Genomic DNA, 27,700 nt, shown 5'->3' with positions numbered 1-27,700 from the left:
GCATCGATTCTTCAGCACTCAACTTTCTCTATAGTCCAACTCTCACATCCATACATAACTACTGGAAAAACCATAGCTTTGTTGGCAATGTCTCTGCTTTTTAATATGCTGTCTAGGTTTGTCATAGCTTTTCTTCCAAGGAGTAAGCATCTTTTAATTTCATGGCTGAAGTGATTTTAGAGCCCCCCAAAATAAAGTCTGTCACTGTTTCCATTGTTTCCCCATCTGTTTGCCATGGCTCTTTAGTTCTTCGCTTTCTGCCATAAGGGTGATGTCATCTGTGTATCTGAGGTTATTGATATTTTCCCTGGCAGTCTTGATTCCAGCTTGTGCTTTATTCATCATGATATTTCACATGATGTACTCTGCATGTAAGTTAAATAAGCAGAGTGACAGTATATAGCCTTGACATACTCCTTTCCCAATTTGGAACTGGTCTGTTCCATGTCCGGTTCTAACTGTTGCTTCCTCACCTGCATACGGATTTCTTAAGAGGAAGGTCAGGTCTGGTATTCCCATCTCTTGAAGAATTTTCCACACTTCGTTGTGATACACACAGTCACAGGCTTTAGCATAGCCAATGAAGCAGAAGTAGACGTTTTTCTGGAACTCTCTTGCTTTTTCTATGATTCAACAGATGTTGTCAATTTGGCCTTTGGTTCCTCTGCCTTTTCTATTGAACATCTGGAAGTTCTTGGTTCACGTACTGTTGAATCCTCACTTGGAGACTTTTGAGCATTACCTTGCTAGCGTGTGAGATGAGTGCAATTGTACAGTAGTTTGAACGGTCTTTGGCATTGCCTTTCTTTGGGACTGGAGTGAAAACTGACCTTTTCCAGTCCTGGGGCCACTGCTGAGTTTTCCAAATTTGCTGGCATATTGAGTGCAGCACTTTCACAGCATCATCTTTTAGGATTTGAAATAGCACAGCTGGAATTGTATCACCTCCGTTAGTTTTTTTTGTAGTGATGCTTCCTAAGGCCCACTTGACTTCACATTTCAGAGTGTCTGGCTCTAGGTGAATGTCACACCACTGTGGTTATGTGCATCATTGAGATCTTTTTTGTATAGTTCTGTGTATTCTTGCCCCCTCTTCTTAATATCTTCTGCTTCTGTTAGGTCCCTACCATTTCTGTCCTTTATCGAGCCCATCTTTGCATGAAATGTCCCCTTGGTATCTCTAATTTTCTTGAAGAGATCTCTAGTCTTTTCTATTCTATTGTTTTCCTCTTTTTCTTTGCATTGATCACTGAGGAAGGCTTTTTTCTCTCCTTGCTATTCTTTGGAACTCTGCATTCAGATGGGTGTATCTTTCATTTTCTCCTTTGACTTTCGCCTCTCTTCTTTTCCCAGCTATTTGTAAGGCCTCCTCAGACAACCATTTTGCCTTTTTGCGTTTCTTTTTCTTGGGGATGGTTTTGATCACCTCCTCCTGTACAATGTCACAAACCTCCATCCATAGTTCTTCAGGAACTCTATCAGCTCTAATCCCTTGAATCCTCAGCACCATTCTACAAACCAGTAATGGTTTTCAGTGTTTTAGTGTGGAAGGAGTTCAGCGTTTTTCATGTATATGTCTGGAGCATACACTTTAAGAAGAAATTTGGATACACAGATGATCTGTTTACCCACCATGCTTTGCGATGCATCAGATTAGAGTGTGTGTAGCCAGTAAAGTTCATTTTGCTTAACCGAACCCTTCTATAGTCTTGTGACTTAGACAAGATTAAAGGAGGATATTTAAATGGAGTTTCAACTCCCAGGGCCTTTTAGAATGGGGATAAATTGGAAGAGCAATAGAGCACAATTGGCTACTGTGATTAAACAGAGAGAATAGGCAAGTTTTACTCTAGGCCCAGGAGTCTCAATCTGGTTGCCCTGTTAGAGTTCTCTGAGGAACTTTTAACTGTAGATGCCTGGGTTCTCCCAAGAATGAGTGGGGGTCAGCCTCAAGCACTGGTAATTTTTCAAAGCTTCCTGGATTGTTACTAGTGTGGTAGTTGGATTGAGAACTGCTGGCCAGTTGCAGTGAGGCATAAGGCTTTGTTGTCGCCAGACCTTCAGATCCTTCAATATTAATAACATTTTATATGAAATATTCTGACTAATAAATGTTGGAAAACAATTCCTATTTTTCAAAATACAGAGTCGGCAGACCGAACACATCTGCTCACAAGATGCAATACAAGGGCAACTGTTTGTGACCTCTGATTTAGACATTTAACTGTTTTCAAAAACTTTAAACCGCCCCCCCTCCTTTTTTTAAAATCTGTGAACAATTTTTAGATTAATCACTTAAGGAAAAAACCATGAAAGATGGACCACTAAGATATCCTCTATTTCAGGCTTATTTTTCCCCTCCCATTTTTTGTTTGGTCTAAGTTTTCTTCTTGTTAGCTTGAACTCCACTTTGTTATAAACACTTACCTTTAACTAAGTTATTTCAGTGCTCTATAACACTGACCATAGAGGAAGTGCAGCAGAGAACCAGCGTTTGCCTGGTATTTTTATTATAAGAAAGAATGACTAAATTTTGTTGTTGTTGTTATTATTTAGTCACTAAGTTACATCTGATCCTTTTGTGAATCCATGGACTGTAACTCACCAGGCTCCTCTGTCCATGGGATTTCCCAGGTGAGAACAGTGGAGTGGGTTGCAATTTCCTCCTCCAGGGAATCCTTCCCACCCAGGGATTGAACCTGTGCATTGGCAGGTGAGTTTTTACCACTGAGCCACCAAGGAAGCCCAAACTAAAAATTTAAGATTCATAAATTATGAGAGGCTCATTTTCTTTATAATATGCCATTTTTTTCTCTTAAAATTTTATCATGTACTCTTGCTTTTAATTTTTCCTCTATGTATTCATATTATGGCAGTCTTTTTAAGATCTCTCTTCCCTCAGCTGAAGTGAGGAAATAGCTGTGAATTCATGAGCAGTAACTGCTTTTCCAGAATTTATGTGTTATTCTGATGTGCCAGACAGTGGCTGACATGCACAAATATCACATGTTGAGAATCTTGTTTATGGAAAGAGTTGGTCTGATCAACATCAAGCTGTACTTTCTGAAAAAAGGGAATATTAAATGTTTTGGGCAGATGATATGCTCTGAAATGGGTGATTAGGCCAATAGCAATGGATGGTTATACCCTGAGTAGATGAAAGTTATGTACTCTGTCAGTATTGCATATCTGTTTGTGTTGTGTTATGAGTTTATTTAGATGTAGAGTTAATTTTGAGATCTTAAAGATGTGTGTCCTGAAGGTTGAAGTACTTTGTGGTTCATACCTTTTTTCCTCCTGAAAAGTGAAAGTCACTCAGTTGTGTCTGACTCTGCGATCCCATGGGCTCTACAGTCCATGGAATTCTTCATGCCAAGGATTGAACCCAGATCTCCCACATTGCAGGCAGATTCTTTACCAGCTGAGCCACCTTGGAAGCAGCAAATGCATTCGTTTCTTAGGATAATGGAATAGAAACAAGAAAATGTCCTAAGGTAAATACTAATGTGCAGTGCACTAAGACCAGTTTGTGCTTGTGGATGTCAAAAGGTAGCCCCAGTTTTAATTTTGATAACTAGCTTCTTCTTAGCATTAAACTCTTTTTGCATTGTCTCTTCTCTCCATTTTGGTGGGTGAGATGGAATTGTCTGTGCGAAGAGTGCAGAGCATCTCAGATCTAGGGAAAAGCATGTGCTTAGCTGCTGCTTTCTGAAGGCCTCGTGCCCTAGAGAAACTTACAGGAGGCAGGATGCCTGGAGCTTAGTGTTCAAGGGAGGAAGAGGCCAAGACAGAGGCTCAGGAGGCTTAGAAATGGCCTAGAAGATGCAAGGCCATGGTAGAGGCTTTGGGTTTTCTTTAAAGAGTAGTGGGAAGTCATTGAAGGTTTTGTTTTTTAAACTTATTTTGAAAGAATTTTAAAGTTCCAGAAAAGGTGCAAGAATAGTACAGAAAATTTCCACCTGACATTTACCCCAATTCACTGATTTTCCACATTCTCATTATCCTTCTCTCTATAGAATTAAAAACTATTGGAGAGTAGATCGTACATATTCAGTAGGGTATGTTTTCTAAGAACAAGGATATTCTCTATATAACCAGAGTACAGTTATCAAATAACGTTCATTTAACACCTTTTTTTAAAAAATTTAACACTTTTACCTATAATCCATATCCTAGTTTTGCCATTTGTCTTAATAACGTCTTTTCATACCTCTTTCCTTTTTATTTTTAGTGTACAGGCTCCAGTTTAGGATCATATGTTGCCTTTAACTGTTACATCTTTTTAGTCTTTTAAAATTTGGAATTATCTCATCCTTTATCTTTTATGACATTGACATTTTCTTTTCTTTTTTTTTTTTTGACATTGACATTTTCAAATACTGTGAAAGTGTTGCTGTGTCTTTCTCAGGACATCTCATCTGGAGACACTGATGTCCATCTTGCCTTTCATTGGTGATTTTAATTTTCATTACCCTATCAAGGTAATATGTGGTTTCTCTACTGTATAGTTATCATCTTCTTCTTGTAACTAATAAGCAATCTGTGGAGAAGATGCTATGAGACCATGAATATATCGTGTCCCTCATTAAACTCACAGCCCCCCCCCCCATTAATTTTCACTGAGATAATTTCAAAATGGTAATTTCCCAACTCTACCACTCCTTTCAGATTTACTAATGGCAGTGGAGATACAGATATGCTTTAGATGTGGACATCATATATGACTTGATTCTTACTGTCAAACTGCATGTTTTGCTTCCGTTTTCACTTCCTCTTTTCCCTCCTCTTTCCCACCCAGGGGAGTCTTTGTTCACAGTTTATGGTTCCAGTCACCTGGGGTTTACACTTGGTGTTTAAAAATCAGACCTAAAGAATAATTTGTACATATGCTATCTTCCAGTTAGCAGTTGCCACCAGGAAATATTTTATAAGTTCTTCTAAGTGCACATGCTTAATTTAAAAATTGGTATGGTGATTTGCTGGTAAGTGTCTTTAAGAGCACAAAATATTTTGATTTTTGCCTTATTAGCCTATTTATCTTATCTCTAGTTTCTTTTCTTTCCCAATTAAGGATGTAACTTAATAATCCATGTTTGGAACCTCCCTGTGTCTGTATGTTTCCCCCAGCCACCAACTAGTACCTAAATAGTTCTAGCCTTCTGACATTGGCAGACATCTTTGTGTTAAAACCCTGCCTCTCAAAATAGGAATCCTGGGAAAGGTTTACTTTGAGGACAGAACCACTGTAATATGAAGTCTCTTATCTAAGAAATCTTATCTTCTCCCTATCTGCCTTATAGACCCAAAGAAAAAAGGAAATTAATAAAAAATGTCAAAATTAATTTTTTTTTGTTCCAAGTCTTCCTCTGGTGTGGATGAAATGCATTTGTCTTAAGACTCTGTAGGATAGATAAGGATTCACTATTAGCATTTAATTTTTCTTTTTTCATAGTAATATTTATTGTGAAATCAATTTTTATTCATTTTTATCTTAAAATCTGCTGAGCTTTTTTTTTCTCTTTTCTTTTTTTAACCCTACTTTGGCTTCTAACCAACATTTTCAAATCAAAATTCAGAGCAGGTAGAGAAATGCTTTTAAAATGCATATTTGATGTAGTAAGTGCGATGCTATGCTTCTGAAAGCGCCAGGGTCACAGCTGCATGCCTGAAAATGCATGGTGACTGCAGACATTGTTTCCTCACACAGAAAAGGCAATCTGTGTCTATCGCTGAATTTATGATATAAATCAAATCATAGCTTTCCTACATTCGGAGATGTAGCAGAAAGGTTGAGGTGACCTAAAGGTTACAAATAACTTGCTTTTTGATTTGCCTACCACAAGACTATTGTTTTTTTTTTTTTTTACTCCTTCTTTTCTATTAAGATTGATGCATTTATACTTGAAAAGGTGAATCTAGTTACATACCTTATTTTATCGTTGTCTCTGTGCTAGTCTAGTGGAACCACGAATTTATCATTTATTCCTTCCCGCACTCCAGTCTGTTAAGATGCATGCACTGCTGTGTGTTGTTGACAATGTTATTAAAGGGTGGGGAGTCCTGAAGTATTAGGTAGGAACTCTGCCTGCTTCTGTGCTTTTTTTTTTTTCCCCCTCTGAACCGTTGTTAACTTTGAAACAGTGTACTTAGAGGAGTTGTGATGTTGGTTTTTCATGATCCATTCAAAGAGTTTAAAAAGGTTCTTTGGGAAAAGTGTGTGTTTGTTACATTTATTAAAATGTGCATATGGCACTGAAAGGGAAGCATAAGAGTAAGAAGATAGAGACCCAGCTTTCAAGCTGCTTAGGCTCTAGTTTAAGATACAAATTTACCTGCATGATAATCATATTAGAACCACATTTTCAAAGTATTCTTTGTGTTAGGTACTGTGTTAAATGCTTTACTTAAAATGGCAGTTAAAACATTTACAAATTATGAAATGGGCAAGTGCCAAAGAACATACAACAAATTGGCTCATCTGTGGCAGGAAAACAACAACAGCAATATTAAAAACCACAGAGTGAAGGAGAAATTAGAGGCACCAGAGGCCAAAGAAGGGTGACCTGGTTGCCTGTTTTGTATTGACTTCAATCTTCAGAAACAATGTTATTCTCTTTTAATAAGAAAGCAGAGCCTATTGGATGGATGTCTTAAGAGTTAGGAAATCCTGATTTGAAATTTTCTGTGGGCTTATTCTGGATACAGAACTGCATTTCTTTTTGAAATGAAAAATATAGGGTGATTTACTTATTTGGGATAAAAATAGGAGACCACTGTTTTGAGGCCTTAGGTTTTATTAGACGTTGGCCTTAGAGCTATTTAAACTTGACATAGAATTATTAATAGTTGAGAGCCATCTTTATCGCTTTCTGCCTTTAGAGGCTTTGGTTCCACCTCTAATCTTGAGCAGTTCAAAGGTTAGAGCTTTAATGGGTGACTTGGGTTATAGAACTTTAGCCCTGGAAGGTACTTGGTCTGGTCTCCTCATTTTACAGCTGAAGAAACTCTTGCCCAAGCAAGAGAGGTTACTTCTCTTGCTTGAGATCACACAGTGTGTTGCAGAGACAGAAGGTGAATTTGGAACTCTTAATTCTTTTCTTCAATTCAGTGTTTTCCCTCCACTATTTCACATCACCTCTCCATTTCTAGTTTTTGTTTCTGAGACGTGGATGTGGCAGCATTTAACAGTAAATGATTCGGATGATGCTATGTAGGCACAGCTTATGTAAATAATGACTTCAGTGCCCCACATTTGTGTTTGCTTTTCAAAATTGTATAGAGCTTATTGTCTGCCACTGTTAGCTTTACAAGTGATCAGGTTGATTGTATGTTCAACCTATCTATCATTTTGAATAAAGTGTTGTAGTCAACTTACTCTTTATGACTTGACTACCAGTTTGGGGGATAATTGACATTTTAAGGCATAACCCAGGGTTTGTTTTGATGTTCTTTTGTATCACATTTTTTAATTCCTCAACAGTGCTTCTAATGACGAGTAAAGTTTGAACTGTAGATTTACCTTGACCTTTCTCAGAGGTACTTGGAAGAAGTGGAATGGCTAATAAGCAGTGAAAAGAAAGGAAAGAAAAATCTTGAATAATCTATAAATTTAAGAATAAATCCTTGACTATATGAAGAGTGAACTATACTTAGCCTTAGGGCACTTAAAATGTGCTAATTATAGTATTTTAAATAGGAAATTAACACAATTTTCTATCATACCCAGATTAGCATGCATAATATTTAATACTGTTTGTTTATTTTGGAACATGTTTCTGTTTTTTGCAAGGAATAATTGTACATTTGCTTTCCATTCTAAGTCTTCTATTTTCTACTGTACCATTACCTTTGTGCACCTAATGTTATTATTGGATGACTGTATTTCCATAAGAATCTTAAAATTTTGGACATGGTTGATTAATTGCTTTTAAAGAAGGATAACAGTAGAATCATTGTCTTTTTGACTAGCTCAGGGCTAGTACCATGTTTGAGTTAGTTTTGTACTTTGCACAGTGCTTGCCATTTTACTTAGTTCAGTGGTTCTTAACCAGGGGCAGTTGTGGCCCCAGGGGACATTGGTAATGTCTAGAGACATTTTTGATTGTCATGTAACTAGACTGAACGCTCTTAGCGTCTAGTGGGTAGAGGCCAGGAATGCTGCTGAATATCCCATGGTATATTGAACAACCTCTATGTCAAAGAATTATCTGACTCCAAATGTCCGTAGAGCCAGACTGAGAAAACTTCATGTATGGCAACTGCACAATAAAGTAGATTGAATTAAAACCTATGTCCATTCTATAAAGCATAAAGCTTTATATATTATTTTATATGTGCATTCACATGCCATTGTAGTGATTCACAAGGGAAAATTTAGCTCTTTTCTTCATTACATTTGAAGTATTAAAACAAAATTTTGGCAATTATAATTGATTTTAGCTTAGTTGTACCAAGTTGAAATAGTATAATGGCAATCAATGTTAATCAGCAATAATATTCAGTGTTCGTAATTTGGACTTCCTTTCTCTGTCAAGGTTTTAAATTTCTTGGAATCAATATTGTATATTATTCCTACAAATTTTCACTTGGATCTGACATAATCAATTCTCCGGAAAAATTAATTTTCCAGATGTCTAAGTCAGTAATTGGGCTTCCCTGGTGGCTCAGAGGTACAGAATCTGCCTGCCAATGCATGAGACGGGGTTTGATCCCTGAGCTGGGAAGATCCCCTGGAGGAGGAAATGGCAACTCACTCTAGTATTCTTGCCTGGGAAATCTCATGGACTGAGGAGCCTGGCAAACTACAGTCCATGGTGTTACAAAAGAGTTAGACACTACTTAGTGACTAAACAGCAACACAAGTCAGTAATTAATTTGGATAATCCCTATTCTATATTCTATATAATGTCGTCTTTAGAGTTTAAGTCTGAGATACTGAACAGAATTTGCTGAACCCAAAAGCTAGCAGAACAAGCCTCCAACAAAGTTAGTCATACAACAAAGTTACAATGGGTCCCACAATTCCAGTAAAGTAGAAGCTATTAATAAAGTATGATAGAGTTTGCTAATATATGCATCATTTCTAATCTAATTTAAATTACTATCTTTTACTTCTGTTGATATGATTTAATTTGGACAAAACTGTTTTTAAAAGGAGATACATTCTTTATAGTTTTTAAAAAGATTAAATTAAAAAAAAAAAAAAACCTTTTAATTTTGTTGAGATATAGTCAGTTAACAATGTTGTGATAATTTCAGGTGAACATCAAAGGGACTCAGCATACATATGTATGTATCTATTTTACCCCAACTCCCGTCCCATCCAGGTTGCCACATAACATTGAACAGAGTTCCCTGTACTGTACCCACATGTTGGTTATCCATTTTAAATGTAGGAGTGTGTACATATCCATCCCAAACTCCCTGACTATTCCTTCCCCACTTCCTTCCACCCAGCAACCATAGTTTTTGTCTAAGTCCGCGAGTCTCTGAAAAGGAGGTAGATTCCTAACAGTTTTTTGGAGGAGGAAATGTGAGAAGTGGGAAGAGGTAGGAGGTGACATAAGGGAAGAGTATTGAAAAGCACTTAAGTGTTTTATGATCACTCAGAAACTATGTAGTATCTTGTTGGATTTTCTTCTTAAATAGTCATAAATGCCACCACTAGCTGGAGGACTAGTGGGTGGTCATATCTGATGCTCCTCATTTCAATATGGTGCTTGTCAGAAGGAAAACCCATAGCTAACATTAATTACAGTTGCTGTTCTTTCCTTTTCATTCATGTTTGCTTGAACATGACCTACTGAATTTGTAATCTAAGAAGCTCGGATGATATGACATACCTGAGAGGCTTTTAGGATTTGTAGCATTTATTTTCTTAATATCTGTAACAACTAGAGTAGGAGCAGATTCTAGATAGGATTAACTGCCAAGGAGCCTGGAATTTGGCAATGTGATTTTGATAGGATTTTTAAGTTTTGGCATAAAGAGTTGCTTGGAGAGATCCTTTAGCAATGGCAGTAATCTGATCACTCAGAAATAGCCTGTGCTTTAACAAACAGGAGCCTGCCAGCATTTGAAGTTAGTGGCTGATAGATTAGGTGAGGTTGAGGAGAGAATAGAGAGATGGTGTTATAATACCCAGAAACTGTGTGGTAGTGTCAGAGAGGTGTTTAACGTGAGTGTTTCAGTGTGATGTATCTGCCATAGTTTTCTGTTTAAGAGAGAAAAAAAAAATCAGAAAACTTTCCAACTACTAACCTCTGTCTTATGTGGTTTTTAACTTGTACCAATTTTCAACTCTGGCAACACATCAGAATTGCTAGAAGAATTTTGAAAAATTACTGATGCATGGGCTCCACTCCTAGCAACCCCAATATAATTGAAGCCTGGGCACTCGTATTTTAAAAAGAGCTCCACAGATGAATCTAACTCACAACCGGGCTGAGTACCACTGCTTTATAGCAGTGCATCAGAATTGTCGGGAGAGCTATTTATTAGGTCTGGCTGAGGCCTGAGAATTTATTTTCATTTCTAACAAGTTCCCAGGTGATGCTGATATTGCTGGTAAGGCGATCACGTTTTGAGAACCACCAAGAAGGCAGTTTTAAAAAATCATTTGAGTGTGACTGATGTCTGATCTTTTTCTTTCTTTTTTTTTTAAACATTGCTAGTGCTGTATTACTGAATTAAAATTATGCATATAATTCTTTTTATGTAAAAAATATACATGCATCTATAAGGTGTGAATTTTTTTCAAATAACATTTTTAATTTTTTAAAAATATTTGAGAAAATAGACACATGTGTGTGTATATATATATATATATATATATATATATATAAAAAACTGAATCACTTTAGTGTACACCTGAAATTACCAAAATATTCTTAATAAGCTATTCTCCAATGTAAAATAAAAAGTTAAAAACAGAATAAGAAAAGAATGAGATAATACCATTTGTAGCAACATTGATCAACCTAGAGATAATTATATAAATGAAGTCAGAAAGACAAATATTGAAATCTAAAAAATAGTACAAATGAACTTATTTAAAAAACAAAAATATTCTTACAGACGTAGAAAACAAGCTATGGTTGCCAAACAGGAAAGGATAGGGGAGGGATAAATTGGGAGTATGGGATTAACAGATGCACATGACTATATATGTAATAGATAAACAATAGGATTTACTGGATAGCATGGGCAACTATGTTCAATATCTTATAATAACCTAGAGTGGAAAAGAATAAAAAAGAATTTGTATATATGTATCTAGGTATAACTGAATCATTTTTTGTACACCTGAAACTAACACAATATTGTAAACCAGCTATCGGTCAGTCAGTCAGTTCAGTCGCTCAGTCGTGTCTGACTCTTTGTGACCCCATGAACTGCAGCACGCCAGGCCTCCCTGTCCATCACCAACTCCCGGAGTCCACCCAAACCCATGTCCATCGAGTCGGTGATGCCATCCAACCATCTCATCCTCTGTCATCCCCTTCTTTTCCTGCCCTCAATCTTTCCCAGCATCAGGGTCTTTTCCAATGAGTCAGCTCTTCACATCAGGTGGCCAAAGTATTGGAGTTTCAGCTATACTTCATAACAAAAAATAAGTAGCATTTTTAATTGAAAATTTTTTTCTTGGAGGAAAAAGCCACGTCACTAATAACTGAAAATTCTTTGTATAGTACTTCATAGTTTAAAGAGCTAATGAATTTAAAATTTCCAGTAGATTTTTTGTACTAAGAATAATTTGTTTGTCTTTTTTCCTTTTCTTTTTTTAACCGCATTATTTGAGAATCCTTCACATTTCAGATCTTTTATATAGTCTTTTTGGTATCTTGATTGATGGAGCCCAGATAAAAGGATTTGTCCTTGTTGAACAGAAATTTTCAGAATTTATAATTTGCAGAGTTTGTTATTTGAGATGGGAGAGATATCTTCTTCTTCCTTACCTAAAGTATATTGGGGGAACACAGAGCTATATATTGGGAAGAATGGGGGTAAATGGGAACAGAGACAGAGCTGTTGTTTAATTGCTCATTTGTGTCGGACTCTTTGCGACCCCGTGGACTGTAGCCTGCCAGGCTTCTTTGTCCATGGAATTTCCCAGACAAGAATACTGGAGTGGGTTGCCATCCCCTTTACCAGGGGATCTTCCTGACCCAGGGATCAAGCCCATGTTGCCTGCTTTACAGGTGTATTCTTCACCGCTGAGCCACCAGTGAAGCCCCGAAGAGACAGAGAGTTGGTGCTTATAGGTTGGGACAGTGTTAGAGGAGATGGAATCTTTCAGGTCTAGAAGGAGATTCATCAGCAGGAAGAGGAGATTTCCAAGAATGAGGGAATCAAGGGGAGTGTATAATGAGAGAGCTACTGGATTGAGGAGCTTGGCCAAAGTCATAGAGCTATTAGATAACAGAGACTGCTGTCAAATTTGGGTCTCTAAGACTCGGGTTCTTTTTTCTGGAAAACAGATAAAAGAAAAAATAGTTCTAATGAGCCAACTCTGCAACAAATGCAGCAGTTGAGGATTTTGTGAGAATTATGAATCCTGGAAAAAAAGCTTCTAGATGGCAGTGGTTTTTTCTCCTGCTATATTTGGATATTAAAAGTGTGTATCCTGAAATGACGGCTTCCAGTGTGACTTTGTGTGTTTTTCAGAAACCATCCTCAGCCTTTGATCACTGTTCTTGAGCACAGACCTGATTGCTGGCCAGTCATTTTGCAGCAGCTGACAGCTTTTTTCCAGCAATGCCTTGAAAGGTAATATAAAATAAATTAGGGAGATGGAATAATATATGCTAATTTTAGAGTTTTTCTTTTAAGCTGCTTTGATTGTAATGTTTTCTCCTGCAGAAATGTCTTAGAAAAGGATATAGTTTTCTGTTTTCTTTTTAAGAGAAAAAAATCCTACCAGTTTTATTGATTGTTGAAATATTGACTATGAGAATAGCTACTGTTAAAGAAGCTAAACATTGGATAGTTGGGAAAGTTGATTGGAAATATTCAGTAAGCTACTGCATAGTACGTATGGATGACAGGTCTTCCTGCTGGAAATTGATTAGTGAGTTAATCTCTCCATTAGAAACCAGTGCCAGTTGGGATTAAGCAGTATTGCCAACTGGGACCAGATGACCACCATATGTGCAGTTAGTTTAGCTTCATCAAGGCCTTCTGCCTTCTGATGGGCCTCAAAGCTTTCTCCCATTCTGTTACCATGGCATTAGCTCAGGTGGTCATCTCTTGCTGTGACTGTTGCCACCTGTTCTTAACTGGCATCTCTGCCTTCCATCTCATCCTGCTCAAGGCCATTCTCTAAGCCATCCATCAGGGCGACATATCAGGAGAGCAGATCTTTGTATCATTCCCTAGCTTAAGTCACCATCACTGTGATTTTCAAACTGTACTTGCAATGTATAGGCTAAACATGGAAACCCTCACACCCCTTCAGCCTTTTTTTTTAAGTTTTGTTTTTGTTTTTTTGATGTGGACCATTTTTAAAGTCTTTATTGAATTTGTAACAATACTGCCTCTGTTTTATGTTTTGGGGTTTTGGCCATAAGGCATGTGGGATCTTAGCACTTTGACTAGAGATTGAACACATACCTCCTGCATTCGAAAGTGAGGTCTTAACCACTGGACAGCCAAGGAAGTCCCAGCTCTGTTTTTATACACTGTTTTGTTTTGTTTTGTTTTGTTTTTAATAATGTGTTGATATCCCACAGCAGCTTTCTCTTAGAAAACAATAGTTTGGTCTCTGGAATAGTTGGAAAATCCCTGGGCTACAGGATGAGATCTGTTATGTCATATACTAGGCTCTGTGTATGATCTGTTTCACCAATTTTATTTTCTTATCTTTATCTCATGATTTATGAATTACATATTCAGCAATACACTGACTTGCTTTGGTTCCACAAAGGAAGAAGTGCTATTCCCTTACCTCTTCTTTTGCTTATTAATTTCTACTTTACTGTCTTGAATCTCATCACATTCCTTTTCTAACTAGTACCCTAGCCCTTTCTTGATTACTTTCTCTATTTAAATCTCTTTTTAGGTATTGTCTCTCCCAGGAAGTGTTTACTTACCACAAGCTGAATTAATAACTTCAGTTGTGATTTCTGACATCATTATATTTACTACATTGTCTTACAATTATTATCCTCCATTAACTGAAATTTTCTTGAGGGCAGGAACTGTGTCTCAGTATTCTTTATGTAACAATGCCTGGCACAGTTTAGGTGCTTACAGATGTTCAGTGTATATATGTGTACACAGGAGTCTCACAGATTGGTGGGGCCCAGGCAGTGGGTTGTAAAGGGCCTCCTAAAATATATCTAACTGCTTACTTAGTACTCCTATACAAGGTCATGATAGGATAGTACCATTGACCATGCAGTCCAGTGCCTGAGCTACATTTCCCACACTCGATATATTCATGTGCTCTTGTTCTTGAAGGTCTTAGAATGTCCTATAGATACTATTTATTAGAATTCCATTTTGGAGTCTTTAACTTCAGTTTTAGATAGAATTTCCAGGCAGGATATACTGTCAGAAGAAGCTTTAAAGAGATATAGGGTACCTTATAATCATCTGCCAGTAAGAAAAATCTGTGTAACAATTGAATAAATATCTTAAACATTATCATCTTCTCTTCCCTGACCCATGACTGCATTTTCAAAGGTAAGATATTAATATTTACTAAAAAAATCTGTGTTTATCCATGTCAGAAAGCAAAATTAACAAATTTATAAGCAGTTGTTTAATGAAATTTCTCTTGTTAAATAGATTGGGATATTTTATAAAAAAACGTGCTGCTTATGTGCCAAATTTGTTATGAAGTTTCTTTTTAGGGTAATCCTTATAAATATCTCACTTGTCCCATGCTCCAGTTAGCAAATAATTAAATTACATTATAGTTGTTTTCGTTACAAAGGAGTATTATTTTGGAATTTGGAAGTAGTTCTTCTAATGATAATGTCCAGATGATCATAAGGAGAAAAGATTATTTATTGATTTTGATTTATTTACTGATAAGCTTTTATTGATCTAATCCTTTCATTTGAATTTCGAGGTGTTAGAGTATACTATCTAGAGCTTTTTAGAAGTTCTAAATAATTTTATATTTCTTTGCAAAAAATTTCAGTTGTCTCATTTCTACTTTTGCACCATGAGACTATTTTTTGCAGGATGAAATTGATAATTCTGGTTGCATTTTCAGCAGACGGTTAGTTTCCTGAGATTTAATTTTAGAGTGAGTTAGATTAGTAGTTTTTACATTTAGAAGATAATGAAGGAAATTTGGTAATTTAGTAAGAATATAAATGGTGATTCACAACTACAGGAAGGAGGCAAAATATTGTGATGATAGCTAGTATCCCAGACCTTTCTGTCTTAGGAACTGTTGGTTAGAATAGCTGTTTGGTTTCATTTTTAATAGAATGTAGATGTCCTGAAATAGCAGTGTATCTTCATGCTAGATTTTTGGAGACATGATTCTCTAGTTAAGTTCTGCACTCATTTGTAGAAGACCACTGATGTTAAGTCTTCATCTCTATAGAACTAAGAATTGGGTAAATTGACAATGATGTCATGGTGTTTTGGAGAAGGAAATGGCAACTCACTCCAGGATTCTTGCCTGGAGAATCCCATGGACAGAGGAGCCTGGCGAGCTATAGTCCATGGGGTTGCAAAGAGTCAGACATGACTGAGCAACTAACACACATGATGTTTAGGCTTGGCTTTTTCAAGATTAACTAGGCTAACACATAGTTTTTCAGGAGAAAAGGAGTTTTTCAGGAGTTTTAAGGAGAGCAACAATAAATGATTTGCTCAAGGTCACGTGGCTAGTCAGTTGGCAGAGTTGGGCCCTAAGCCTCAGTCTTTTGACCCTCATTCCAAGTCTTTTCCCACTATTTCTTCCTCCTTGTTGAACATACATGTGAAAGCCTTGTGTGTAAACATGCACAATGGGTTACATTTTTAAACATTCTTAGTCACTTTGGGATTTCAGGTTATCTGTTTTATTTTCCTTTTCTCCTTAAGACCAGTTGATTTCATACTCTACAGCATTGATAGTATATCATCAGATAGCACATAGGAAATGCAAAATCTAGAATCAGAACAGATTAAGCATAGAGATTTTAGATAGTATATTTCCTAGGAAAGCTCAACATTATGCTTTTAGTGTCAAATAATAACACCTTGGAAATACTTTTCTTTGCATGAACCTTCCATTTCACCTTTAGCACCTCAAAGTAGAAGAAAACTGATAAGCTATTCATGGATGTTCTTAACACCTCAGTTCAATCTAGTTCAGTCGTGTCCACCTCTTTGCAACCCCATGGACTACAGCACGCCAGGTCTCTCTGTCCATTACCAACTCCGGGAGTTCACTCACACTCATATCCATTGAGTCGGTGATGCCATCCAACCATCTCATCCTCTGTCGTCCCCTTCTCCTCACGCCTTCAATCTTTCCCTGCATCAGGGTCTTTTCCAATGAGTCAGCTCTTCGCATCAGGTGGCCAAAGTATTGGAGTTTCAGCTTCAACATCAGTTCTTCCAATGAACACCCAGGACTGATCTCCTTTAGGATGGACTGGTTGGATCTCCTTGCAGTCCAAGGGACTCTCAAGAGTCTTCTCCAAAACCACAGTTCAAAAGCATCAATTCTTTGGCACTCAGCTTTCTTTGTGGTCCAACTCTCACATCCATACATGCCCACTGGAAAAACCATAACCTTAAAGATGGACCTTTGTTGGCAAAGTAATGTCTCTGGTTTTTAATATGCTGTCTAGGTTGGTCATAACTTTTCTTCCAAGGAGTAAGTGTCTTTTAATTTCATGGCTGCACTCACCATCTGCAGTGATTTTGGAGCCCCCAAAGATAAAGTCTGTACTGTTTCCTCTGTTTCCCCATCTGTTTGCCATGAAGTGATGGGACCAGATGCCATGATCTTAGTTTTCTGAATGTTGAGCTTTAAGCCAACTTTTTCACTCTCCTCTTTCACTTTCATCAAGAGGCTCTTTAGTTCTTCTTCACTTTCTGCCATAAGGGTGGTGACATCTGCATATCTGAGGTTATTGATATTTCTCCCAGCAATCTTGATTCCAGCTTGTGCTTCCTCCAGCCCAGCGTTTCTCATGATGTACTCTGCACATAAGTTAAATAAGCAGGGTTACAATATACAGCCTTGACGTACTCCTTTTCCTATGTGGAACCAGTCTGTTGTTCCATGTCCAGTTCTAACTGTTGCTTCCCACCTGGCTAGTATTTATTCTTTGGGGAGTACATTATTGGAGAGAGATGGGGGAATGATGTTTTTTAAGTCTCTTTTCTGTTCCATAGTCTAATCCATATATACAGCATCTCTTTGCTTGATCTATGAAACTTTTTTTAGTTTCCTAAAGTAGGTATTGTGATAAAGATAATTATTAATGTTTCATTAATAATTATGAACTCACAAGTCCTTTTTTTTTTTTTTATAGATTGTGTAAATATTGGTGCTGATGAGGGAAAAAAAAAAGCAACTTCCTCCAGATTGTGAGCTCTGTCAGAGCAAGTGTTTAATTTTGTTTCTAGCACATAGGAGAGTGAAGATGTCTGTAGGGGCTCAGTAAATTTTGTCAAGAGAATAAATGAATGAATGAATAGGTTAAATCTTATCAATTTGGTAACTTTTAAATTTTTGTGAGTGTTGATGGTGTTTTGAAATCACATTGCTGTGGAATGTATAGCATTATAAAATTAATGTCATCAGTCATGATTTAACTACCATTTCCTCCATTAAGTATTGCACCTATACCTTTCTTTCAGTACCTTTTTCACTTTGTATTCTCTAGTCCAGGAACAGAGCTGATCATCTCTGTTAGACTACATGCTTCTTAAAGATAGATAATGCCTGTTTCATCTTTCTATCTTATCTAATAATAACTTATTTATAATAAATATGAAAAATGTTAAAATAAAATCATGATGTTTAATCAATGAATGCTAATTATAAAACTACTGTATGACAGTGTAAATGAATCAATTAGTTTAAAGATTGAGCATCTCTGAGGGCCTAGTGTGTATGCTTATTGGTAATACAGCATTGAACAGAAACCCATGATTCATGCCCTTATTGACTGATGGTCTAGCAGGGGATGGAGATATAAATAAATAATGACAATAAAGTCATTATCCTGTGCAAGCACACAATGGGGACTTGACCAAGGCTGTGTGTCAGGGAAGGCCCTCAGGAAGTCATTTTAACGGGGAGAACTGAAAGATACTAGAAATTAGGCAGAGGAGGGAACAGGAAAAGGGGAAAGGGGAGAGTATTACAGATAAATGTAACAGCAGGTGAGAAGAAAACCCAGATGACTTGACTGAGGATCAGAATGAAATTTAGTGTAGTTCAGCGAAGAGTGGAGAGGAAGAAGAAATGAAATTGGAAAGATAGAGGTCAAATTATGAAGGGTTTGTGAATACTTTATCTTAAGCATAAACTCTGTCAAGGTGATTAATGACATGATCAAATTTTTATGTCTGAAAGGTCATTCTGGCATTTTAGTGACTTTGGACTTGGAGTTATAGGGATGTATTATAATCTAAATAGACATGAAAGATTTGTAAATTCTTCCTCCTTTGAGTGGGAAAAACTTAGAAGGACTTGGCAAATTATTTCACTTCTGTCTGCCTCAGTTTTTGTGTCTGCATAATGGGATAATAATATTTTTATTTCATAGGGTTGAGGTAAAGATTGATTGAATTTAAAGACACCAAGTGTAGTAACATGCACACCTTAAGTGCTGACAAGTTGACAAGTAAATATTAACTGTTGATCATCTTCTTGGATGTCTGCATGAGTTTTGTTTTGTGTTTTACTTAGGACCTTAGCTGTCAAGCTTTTCCAAAACTGCACGCTTGTATTATACTCTTGGAAAAATGGATCCTGATGTCTGAAATTCTCAAAAGGTTCTCAGATGATTCTGATGTTCACCAAAGACTGGTCCTAGAGACGTAGAAGCTAAGTGTGCAAGTAGACCCTCTTAGTCCTGGGCATCAGGCTCATGGGCTCCAGGTATTAAGTCATTCTCCCCAGTGTAGAAACAGCTGTTTGGCATGAGTTTAGGTGGGTCATGGTAGAATAGAAGAGTCGTGATAAAAAAGGTACGCTCAATGGTATCATAGTTTATGACATATCATGAACCCTAAGTTGATGCTTGACACTTGCCTGATTGGTACTCTGTGTAATTCAGTGATGGCTTCTACATTACATGACTTACTTGCAGGTCTGAAGTTTCATGTATCCAAATTATGGCGCCATTTCTATGGTATCTATATTGTGAACCATCCCAGTTACAAGAATATGCTAAACTCCGATTAACTCTGCTCAAAGTCTTACTTAAACCCCGGGTCCCTTGTGACAAAGAACAACCATCAGTGCTGGAACAACAGATACTACAGCTGTGTTGTGACATGGTTCCATGTTTGCAGGTAAGGCCTTTTCTCCTCTTTCATTAACATGGCACCCGAATTAATAAGTACTGATTGTTATTGTTGTACATAAAATAGAACCTGTGTGATGTGGCAAACAGCTCTAGAAACACTTTCTGGGTTTTGGAGATGATAATGGAAACAAATCTAGATTTCACTCTGATATATACAATGTTAACTAAATTCACAGAAATGTAAATCAACAGAATCCATTTTAGGATTAGTAGGAATGAAAACTTTAAGAAGGACTCCTCAGGGAAAATAATTTTGAACTGTTTCCCCTCGTGCTGGACACTGAGAGGGTTATAAGTTAACAACAACAAAAAAAGTCCTCTTTGTGTAAGCTGGAAAAAAGACATCTCTCTGGGTACATACAGTACTGGGGGCTTGACTATCTGAGTGCTGGCTAGATTCCAGTTTTCAAAAGTTTCCTTATAGCGTTACGTGGTGACGTGTATGGATCCTATTCTTGGGAAGACCACAGTCTAGTAAGGGAGCTAAAACAGGTATATATATTCTTATAATTCAAAGTAGATGGACAAAGATGCGTAACAGAGGTATGGATAGAATGCTTAGGGAGTTAAGAGGAATGATAAATTTGAGTTAATATCTCTGTAACTACAGATTTTTTTAAAAAAAATTTCAGTTGCCAGATTGTTGTAATTTGAATATAATATTCATTTATCCCATCTAACCATCTAGTTTGTTGTTTGCCTACAATCTGAGTACCATGCTGCTTAGCCAATGGGAGGGAATTTGTGAATATTTTTCAAGGTGGTCACTTGAGGTCACAGATGACTTGTTTCAAGTTTGTATTATCAAGGAGTGACTAGAGTGAATCTTTTGTGACTCATAATCAGGCTTTCCTGTAATCAAGGCAGAGAAAAGTTAATTAAAGTGAATTCTCCTGTGGCTTTTTCAAAGCTTTAGCTTTGTGTGGCCAATAAAGCAGTGTATGTGCAGAACATATAGCACTAGGATACACTTGTTCTGTAGCATGCTTGTATTACCCTGTTCTGTGCTCTTTGGTAGATGTTTGCCTTCACTGGCATCAACCTATATTAACAAGCCTAAATATGTCTAAAAGTGTGTTTTGTGAAGTATTTTCAGGAATCTGTGCATGCATGCTAAGTCGCTTTAGTCGTGTCTGACTCTTTGAGACCCCATGGAGCATAGCCCGCCAGGCTGCTCTGTCTATGGGATTCTCCAGGCAAGAATACTGGAGTGGGTTGCTTTACCTTCTTCCAGAAGATTTTCCTGACCCGGGGATGGAACCTGTGTCTCTTATGTTTCCTGAATTGACAGGCAGGTTCTTTACCACTAGTGCCACCTGGGAATCTGTGGCTTGTTAATATATTTAGTCACGGTAGGTGAGAAGAAAAATCCAGATCCATCATTTGGAACTAATGGGACTAGTGACATAAATACATTTAATTATTAACAAATCAGCTTTATTGGAATGAAGAACAGAGCTGGGAGGGATCTTAGTGGTAATGTAATTCATTTCCGCACTGATTATATGTATTTATTATGCTCTTTAAGAGACAACCATCCCATGACTAATTAAATATTTCAGTGATAGGAAGCATGCTATTTTGCAAGGCAACCCTTTTTTATATATTTTTTTTAGCAAATACTTCTAATTGACCTGCATTTTCCTAAGGTTGCCTGTTAGTCTCTGTTCTTCTCAAAACAAAACAAAAATAAGCTTTTTAAACAGCTTATCTGCATTCTATCTTATACATTTCTTCCTTCCTTTTCTTCCTTTTAATCCTTTACTCCCTTCCTCTCTTCTTTCTTTTCTTCAATTTATTTACTTTTCTACATGAAATGGTTTCGACTTTTCACTGTTCTTTGCAAGGAATTTCTGTAGTCGATTGGTGTTGAGAATGTATTATTATAAAATGTTCTTTTTAGAGCTGAATGTAGTACTGTAGATGTGGTCTGATCCATATGGAGCATTTCAAAACAATCGTATAATTAAAAGTTTTTCCTTAGAAATAGCCATCACACTGTTGATCCATAGGTCAATGAGATGCTGACCAGTGAAACTCCTATTTCTTTTTTTTCTCACTTCAATTGTTCTTTCATTTTGTATTTATGGAATTGTCTTTTTACCTGCCTTAAACTTCACTACTGACTTTTGTCCCAGTCGTTCTTTTTAATTGTGACTTGTCATCTCACATATTATTCATTGGACATGGTCTATTTCAACATAAAGAGAAACCATTACTTACAAAGTAATCTTGTTAAGAATTTTGGTAATGCTAAAGATTAGAAAGCCTTTAATGTGAAGTTACTGAGACTGTCTTGAAAAAATTTTTTTTATTACAGAAAATTTTATATAGAAAAAATGCACTGAAGGTAGTATATTGTCAAATAAGCATGAGGCTTTACTTTGTTTTAAATCCCTTTCAATTCTTGGTGGCCTTTTGCCTTTGCAAATATACTCCTTTATATGTTTGCAAAGGAGTAAAATAATTTGGCTACTGAACTGTTGACATTTTTTCTTAATAAGTTAGTATTATCTGCTGTCTCCTCCCCTTTGATCTTTTAATAGTTTTTTTTTCTTTTTTATTTGTTAGAAATTAATTTTTCTGTTTATAACTTACAGTCTTTTTGGGTTATTATGGTGGTAACGACTGGGTGAAAGGTACAGCTGGTCAACTGTAGGCTTTCCTCTTGATGAATTTAACAGACACAAGGCTCCTGATTGAAGCAGATGGTTCATTGTTTGTAATCTCTGGGAAATGCCAGTGTGTCTGTGAGTAGGACCATATCCTTAGTACTAACTCCAGAATTTTGATCAGAACAGCTGGGTTTGAATTGAATTGGGATTTTCAAGAGCATTCAAGTCCTTCCTATCTAATACATTAGCCAGTTGAGAAGACACTCTACTATTTGAATATGGTCTTTCACTGCATCTGCCATGTTTGAAAATGATGCTCTCAGTTAAGGTTGTCTGAACAAATTTCTTGCAGATGGAGGGCTTAGCAGTGCATTAGAATAACATGCTAACTCTTTTCTTGCAGGTAACTATGTTGGAATTGTAGAAAGGCAAGTCCATTTGAAGGATTCAAAACCAACTTTAATTTATTTACTTCAACATGTGGTACTGTCATGTAATTTGTCTTTTAAAATCTGCACTGAGAGTAGTTAGAAAAATAAATGAGAAGAATTCCTGCCAGCCAGCAGTAACAAAAACAGTAGCAAATTGTGTTTCGGTTAGTGACAATAGGAGAAGGCAGAGTTGTGTGGTTTAACTGTCTTTGAGTTACATAAATTTCTTCATCTCTTTTAAGTCTTTATAGGTTTAGAGAAAAAATAATTTATTGGTAAGCTTCTTGTATAAGTTAAATTATCTTTTGGTTTGTATATTATTTTAATATCATATGATGATTGTTTCTCAGATCAAAGATTTGATACAGACAACAGAAGTGATGCTGTTTATTGAAGAAGTATACATAAACCTTTTGCGTTATCCTGTTTTCTGGAAAATTCAGCTTACCCAGCTGACCCTTCAGCTGCTGTGTGTCTGTGAAGTCAGCTTAAACATAACTGGGGAATGTTCATCTCTAATTCACCTTTTAGAGCACAGTGTTGAACTTCTGAAGGAGGTAAGGATAGTAAGAAGTTTTAATATCAGTTATCACTTACATTGGTCTTTTAGTAGCAAGGTGAGTATACTCTTTTACTTTGTTGCATATCAAAGGTGTTTTTTATCTAATACTATTAGATCATACTTTTGTGACCCCATGGACTGTAGTTTGCTGGGCTCCTCTGCCTATAGAATTCTCCAGGCAAGAAAACTGGAGTGGGTAGCAATTCCCTTCTCCAGGGGATCTTCCCAACCAGGGATTGAACTTGGGTCTCCCACATAGCAGGCAGATTCTTTATCATTTGAGCCACCAGGGAAGCCCAGTAATATAATACTGTTATTATCATTTATTATAAAAATGAGTCATTACATACTGTTTGGCGCATCAGTTAAGGGTCTACCACAGTGGTAGTTTTTTCATTTACTTGTGTAGAATACAAATATTCAACACTTATATGCCACAACCTATGTGATGCTCAAAATACTCTAAGCGAGGCTTCAACAGTCTGTGAACCAGCAACTTCCAGATGTACAGGTCAGATTCAGCAAAGGCAGAGGAACCAGACATCAAAATACCAACATTTGTTGGATCATAGAAAAAGCAAGAGAATTCCAGAAAGATACCTACTTTTGCTTCACTGACTACGCTAAAGCTTTTGACTGTGTGGATTACAACAAACTGTGGAAAATTCTTCAAGAGATGGGAATACCAGACCACCTGACCTGCCTCCTAAGAAACCTGTATGTGGGTCAAGAAGCAACTGTTAGAACTGGACATGGAACAATGGACTGGCTCCAAATTGGGAAAGGAGTACGTCAAGGTTGTATATTGTCACCCTGCTTATTTAACTTATATGCAGAGTACATCTTGAGAAATGCTGGGCTGGATGAAGCACAAGTTGAAATCAAGATTGCCGTGAAAAATATCAATAACCTCAGATATGCAGATGACAGCACCCTTATGGCAGAAAGCAAAGAGGAACTGAAGAGCCTCTTGATAAAAGTGAAAGAGGAGAGTGAAAAAGCTGACTTAAAACTCAACATTCAAAAACGAAGATCATGGCATCCAGTTCCATCACTTCATGGGAAATGGTGGGGGAAGCAATGGAAAGAGTGAGAGACTTTATTTCTTGGGCTCCAAAATCACTGCAGATGGTGACTGCAGCCATGAAATTAAAAGACGCTTGCTCCTTGGAAGAAAAGTTATGACCAACCTAGACAGCATATTAAAAAGCAGAGAGGTTACTTTGCTGACAAAGGTCTGTCTAGTCAATGCTATGGTTTTCACAGTAGTCATTTATGGATGTGAGAGTTGGACTATAAAGAAGGCTGAGTGCCAAAGAATTGATGCTTTTTTTGATGTTGGAGAAAACTCTTGAGAGTCCCTTGGACTGCAAGGAGATCAAACCAGTCAATCCTAGAGGAAATCAATCCTGAATATTTATTGGAAGGACTGATGCTGAAGCTCCAATACTTTGGCCATGTGATGCGAAGAGCTGACTTGTTGGAAAAGACCCTGATGCACGGAAAGACTGAGGGCAGGAAGAGAAGGGGATGACAGAGACAAGATGGTTGGATGGCATCACTGACTCATTGGACATAAATTTGAGCAAACTCTGGAGATAGAGAAGGACAGGGAAGACTGGTGTGCTACAGTTCATAGGGTCGCAAAGACTCAGACACAACTGAATGACTGAAAAACAATGGAAGAATTCATTTGACCCTTGAACAACATGGGAATTAGGGGTGCCAACTCTCTGAGAGGTGGAAAATACACATATAACTTTACAGTCGGCTCTCCATATCTAGAGTTCTGCATCTGTTGATTCAACCATCTGCTGATTGTGTAGCTCTGTAGTATGTGTCTGTTGACAAAAATCTATGTACAAGTGGACCTGTGCAGTTCAAACCCATGCGTTTATCAAGAGTCATTTGTTCATAAATGAAAAGGCCATTCTGTGACCTCAAGTGACTTAGAAACATGCAAATAAATAGTACAGTAAGGTAAATGTTTTTGTGAGGGTGTATTTAAAGTCCAGTGGGAGCATAGTTTAAGGGAGGTAGGGCCTGAGTTCAGATTGGAGGAGTTTGCTAAGCAAACTTGGTACAAGCTGTAGCTGGGAAGGCATTCCAGCTGCGGGAACAGTGTGTGCCCAAACACAGGAACGTGAGGAAGTCACAGGCATGGCCCATTCAGAAAAAAGTGTTGAGTGTTGCTCAGGATTAAGATGTAGGAGAGAAGGCTGAGCCTATCACAAAGGCTCTGCCCTCCCTCACAAATGAGCTTATGTCTTATCTTTTAGGCAGTGGCATGCTATTGAAGAACTTTCAGTAAAGTGGTACCCACCTACTTGTGTGTGTGTAAGGTCATTCTAGTGGGAGAGTGGAAAAGGGTTTGGAGGAAGGGAACACGAATAGGGCAGAAAGTGAGGATGGATGTCTTAGAGTGCTAGGGCTGCCATAATAAAATAATCACAGATTGGATACCTTAAGCGACAGAAGTTCATTCTCGCAGTTCAGGAGATTAGGAAGTCCAAGCTGAGGGGGCTGGCCAATTTGATTCCTAATGTCTCTTTCTTGCTGGCTTGTAGAAGGCTGCTGTCTCACTGTGTTCTCACACAGTGGAGAGAGGACAAGAATGAGGTCTCTATTGTTTCTTCTTACAAGACACTAATCCTTTTGTATTAAGGCCCCACCCTTATGACCTCATGGACTTCCCTAGTGGCTCAGATGAAAAAGTGTCTGCCTACAATGCGGAAGACCCAGGTTCAATCCCTGGATCGGGAAGATCTCCTGGAGAAGGAAGTGGCAACCCACTCCAGTATTCCTGCCTAGAAAATCCCATGGACAGAGGAACCTGGTAGGCTACAGTCCATGGGGTCGCAAAGAGTCGAATATGACTGAGTGACTTCACTTTCTTTCTTTCTTATGTCCTCATTTAACTATTACTAATTACTTCCTGACTCCAAATACAGTCAATTGGCAGTAAGGGCTCCATTGTATATATTTTGGAAGGGGGTCCTCAGTCCATGGCGAGGGGCTAATTAGGGAAATAAAGATAGGAAAAGAGAAATATAGAACATGAAATCAGTAGGGCCTTGTGGTTGAGTACACGGTCAAGGAGAAGTCCTTGGTGGAGTCTCAACTTTCTATTTTGGGCAACTGGATGGTGGCATTCACTTTAGAAATGGTAGCTGATGTTGGAGGGAAGATGATAGATTTAGTTTTAGATATGCTTGGTTTGAGGTATGTAGGTATCATAGATGGATATCTGGTTTTAGAATTTAGGATGGAAGCTTAGGCTAAAGGTATAGATTTGTAAACATCAACTTTGGAGTTAGAGTTTTAACCATGGAGTGCATGACAGGGTTTGGAATGGAATTCTAGAAGCTGTGAATATTTGGAGTGTATAGATACAGAGGAGTCTGAAAAAGTACAGCTAGGAGGATTGTATCATAAGCAGAAGAGATAGGTGATCATCCTCCCTTTTGAGATACTCCTTCTTGTGTCATCTGTCTCAGACATGAAAATCAACGGAAGGAGTTTTTCTAGAAGGGGGTTGGTCAACAGGGTTCTGGGGAGAGGATTCAAAGTAAGGGCTGGAAAGTATTCTTAGGCTTCAGCCTGTAGAGATGTATTCTTCACAGAAGAATCAGTTTCAGCAGAGTGATGGCAATAAGAACCAAATTGGAATAAAGGAATGAATGGTAAATGAGGAAACAGAGAACATGAGTGTAGATTTTGGTGGGAGGTGGGAGCCAGGGAAAACTCAAGTCAGTCTTTTGTCAATTTGTCAGTTTTGTGATTAGCATGATTTCACCGATGCTGGGTCTTATATGTGTGTGTGTTGTGTGTGTTAGATGCTCAGTCATGTCTGACTCTTTGCAACCCCATGGATTATAGCTTGCCAGGCTCCTCTGTCCATGAAATTCTCCAGGCAAGAATGCTGGAGTGGGTAGCCATTCTCTTCTCCAGGGGATCTTCCTGACCCAGGGGTTGAATCTGAGTCTCTTGCATTGCAGACAGATTCTTTGCTGTCTGAGCCACCAGGGAAGCAGATGCTAGGTTTTATATATATATTATATAATGATATGTTTGTGTTATATATTAATGGTAACTTTAAAAAATTATAATATATATTATCTATTAGATACAGTAATATATAGTAATAATATATAGTAACATTTAATATATGGTAATATACGTTGTTAAGCATATTAAATGTTACTGTACATTATTACCATATCCCAAGTGGCACTAGTGGTAAAGAATCCACCTGCCAATGCAGGAGATATAAGAGGCATGGGTTTGATCCCTGGGTTGGGAAGATCTCCTGGAGTAAGAAATGGCACCCCACTCCAGTATTCTTGCCTGGAAAATTCCATTGGCAGAGGAGCTAGGTGGGCTATAGCCTATGGGGTCGCAAAGAATTGGACACACCTGAGCACATACTTAGATGTTACAAATTATGTAGTTAATATAATAAAATAATCATATTTTTTCAGATGTTTATATCAATTTTATATAGTTACACCTATTAGATAATAGGTATAATAGATAATATATTGATATATATTATACTAATAAAATATATATAAAATGTGAATAAATAGTGAA

The 27,700-nt window shown here is 37.4% G+C and overlaps 1 protein-coding gene across 5 annotated transcripts in view; it reads left to right on the top strand.

Moving 5' to 3' along the window:
* FOCAD (focadhesin) overlaps positions 1-27,700 on the top strand; it is a 293,625-nt gene that overhangs the window by 57,738 nt on the left and 208,187 nt on the right. For 4 of the 5 annotated variants that reach the window (XM_043891497.1, XM_043891499.1, XM_043891496.1 and 1 more), the window contains exons 6-8: positions 12,667-12,768; positions 19,281-19,485; positions 22,896-23,102. In XM_043891497.1, coding sequence (XP_043747432.1) covers positions 12,667-12,768; positions 19,281-19,485; positions 22,896-23,102 — 514 coding nt within the window. The remainder of the gene's footprint in view (positions 1-12,666; positions 12,769-19,280; positions 19,486-22,895; positions 23,103-27,700) is intronic. The other variant, XM_043891500.1, reaches the window with a different exon arrangement.

This window comes from Cervus elaphus, chromosome 29 (genome assembly GCF_910594005.1).
Source record: "Cervus elaphus chromosome 29, mCerEla1.1, whole genome shotgun sequence".
Lineage (NCBI taxonomy): Eukaryota > Metazoa > Chordata > Mammalia > Artiodactyla > Cervidae > Cervus > Cervus elaphus.
Note: the sequence above shows the minus strand (reverse complement) of the source record. Positions and strands in the feature narration are given on the sequence as shown.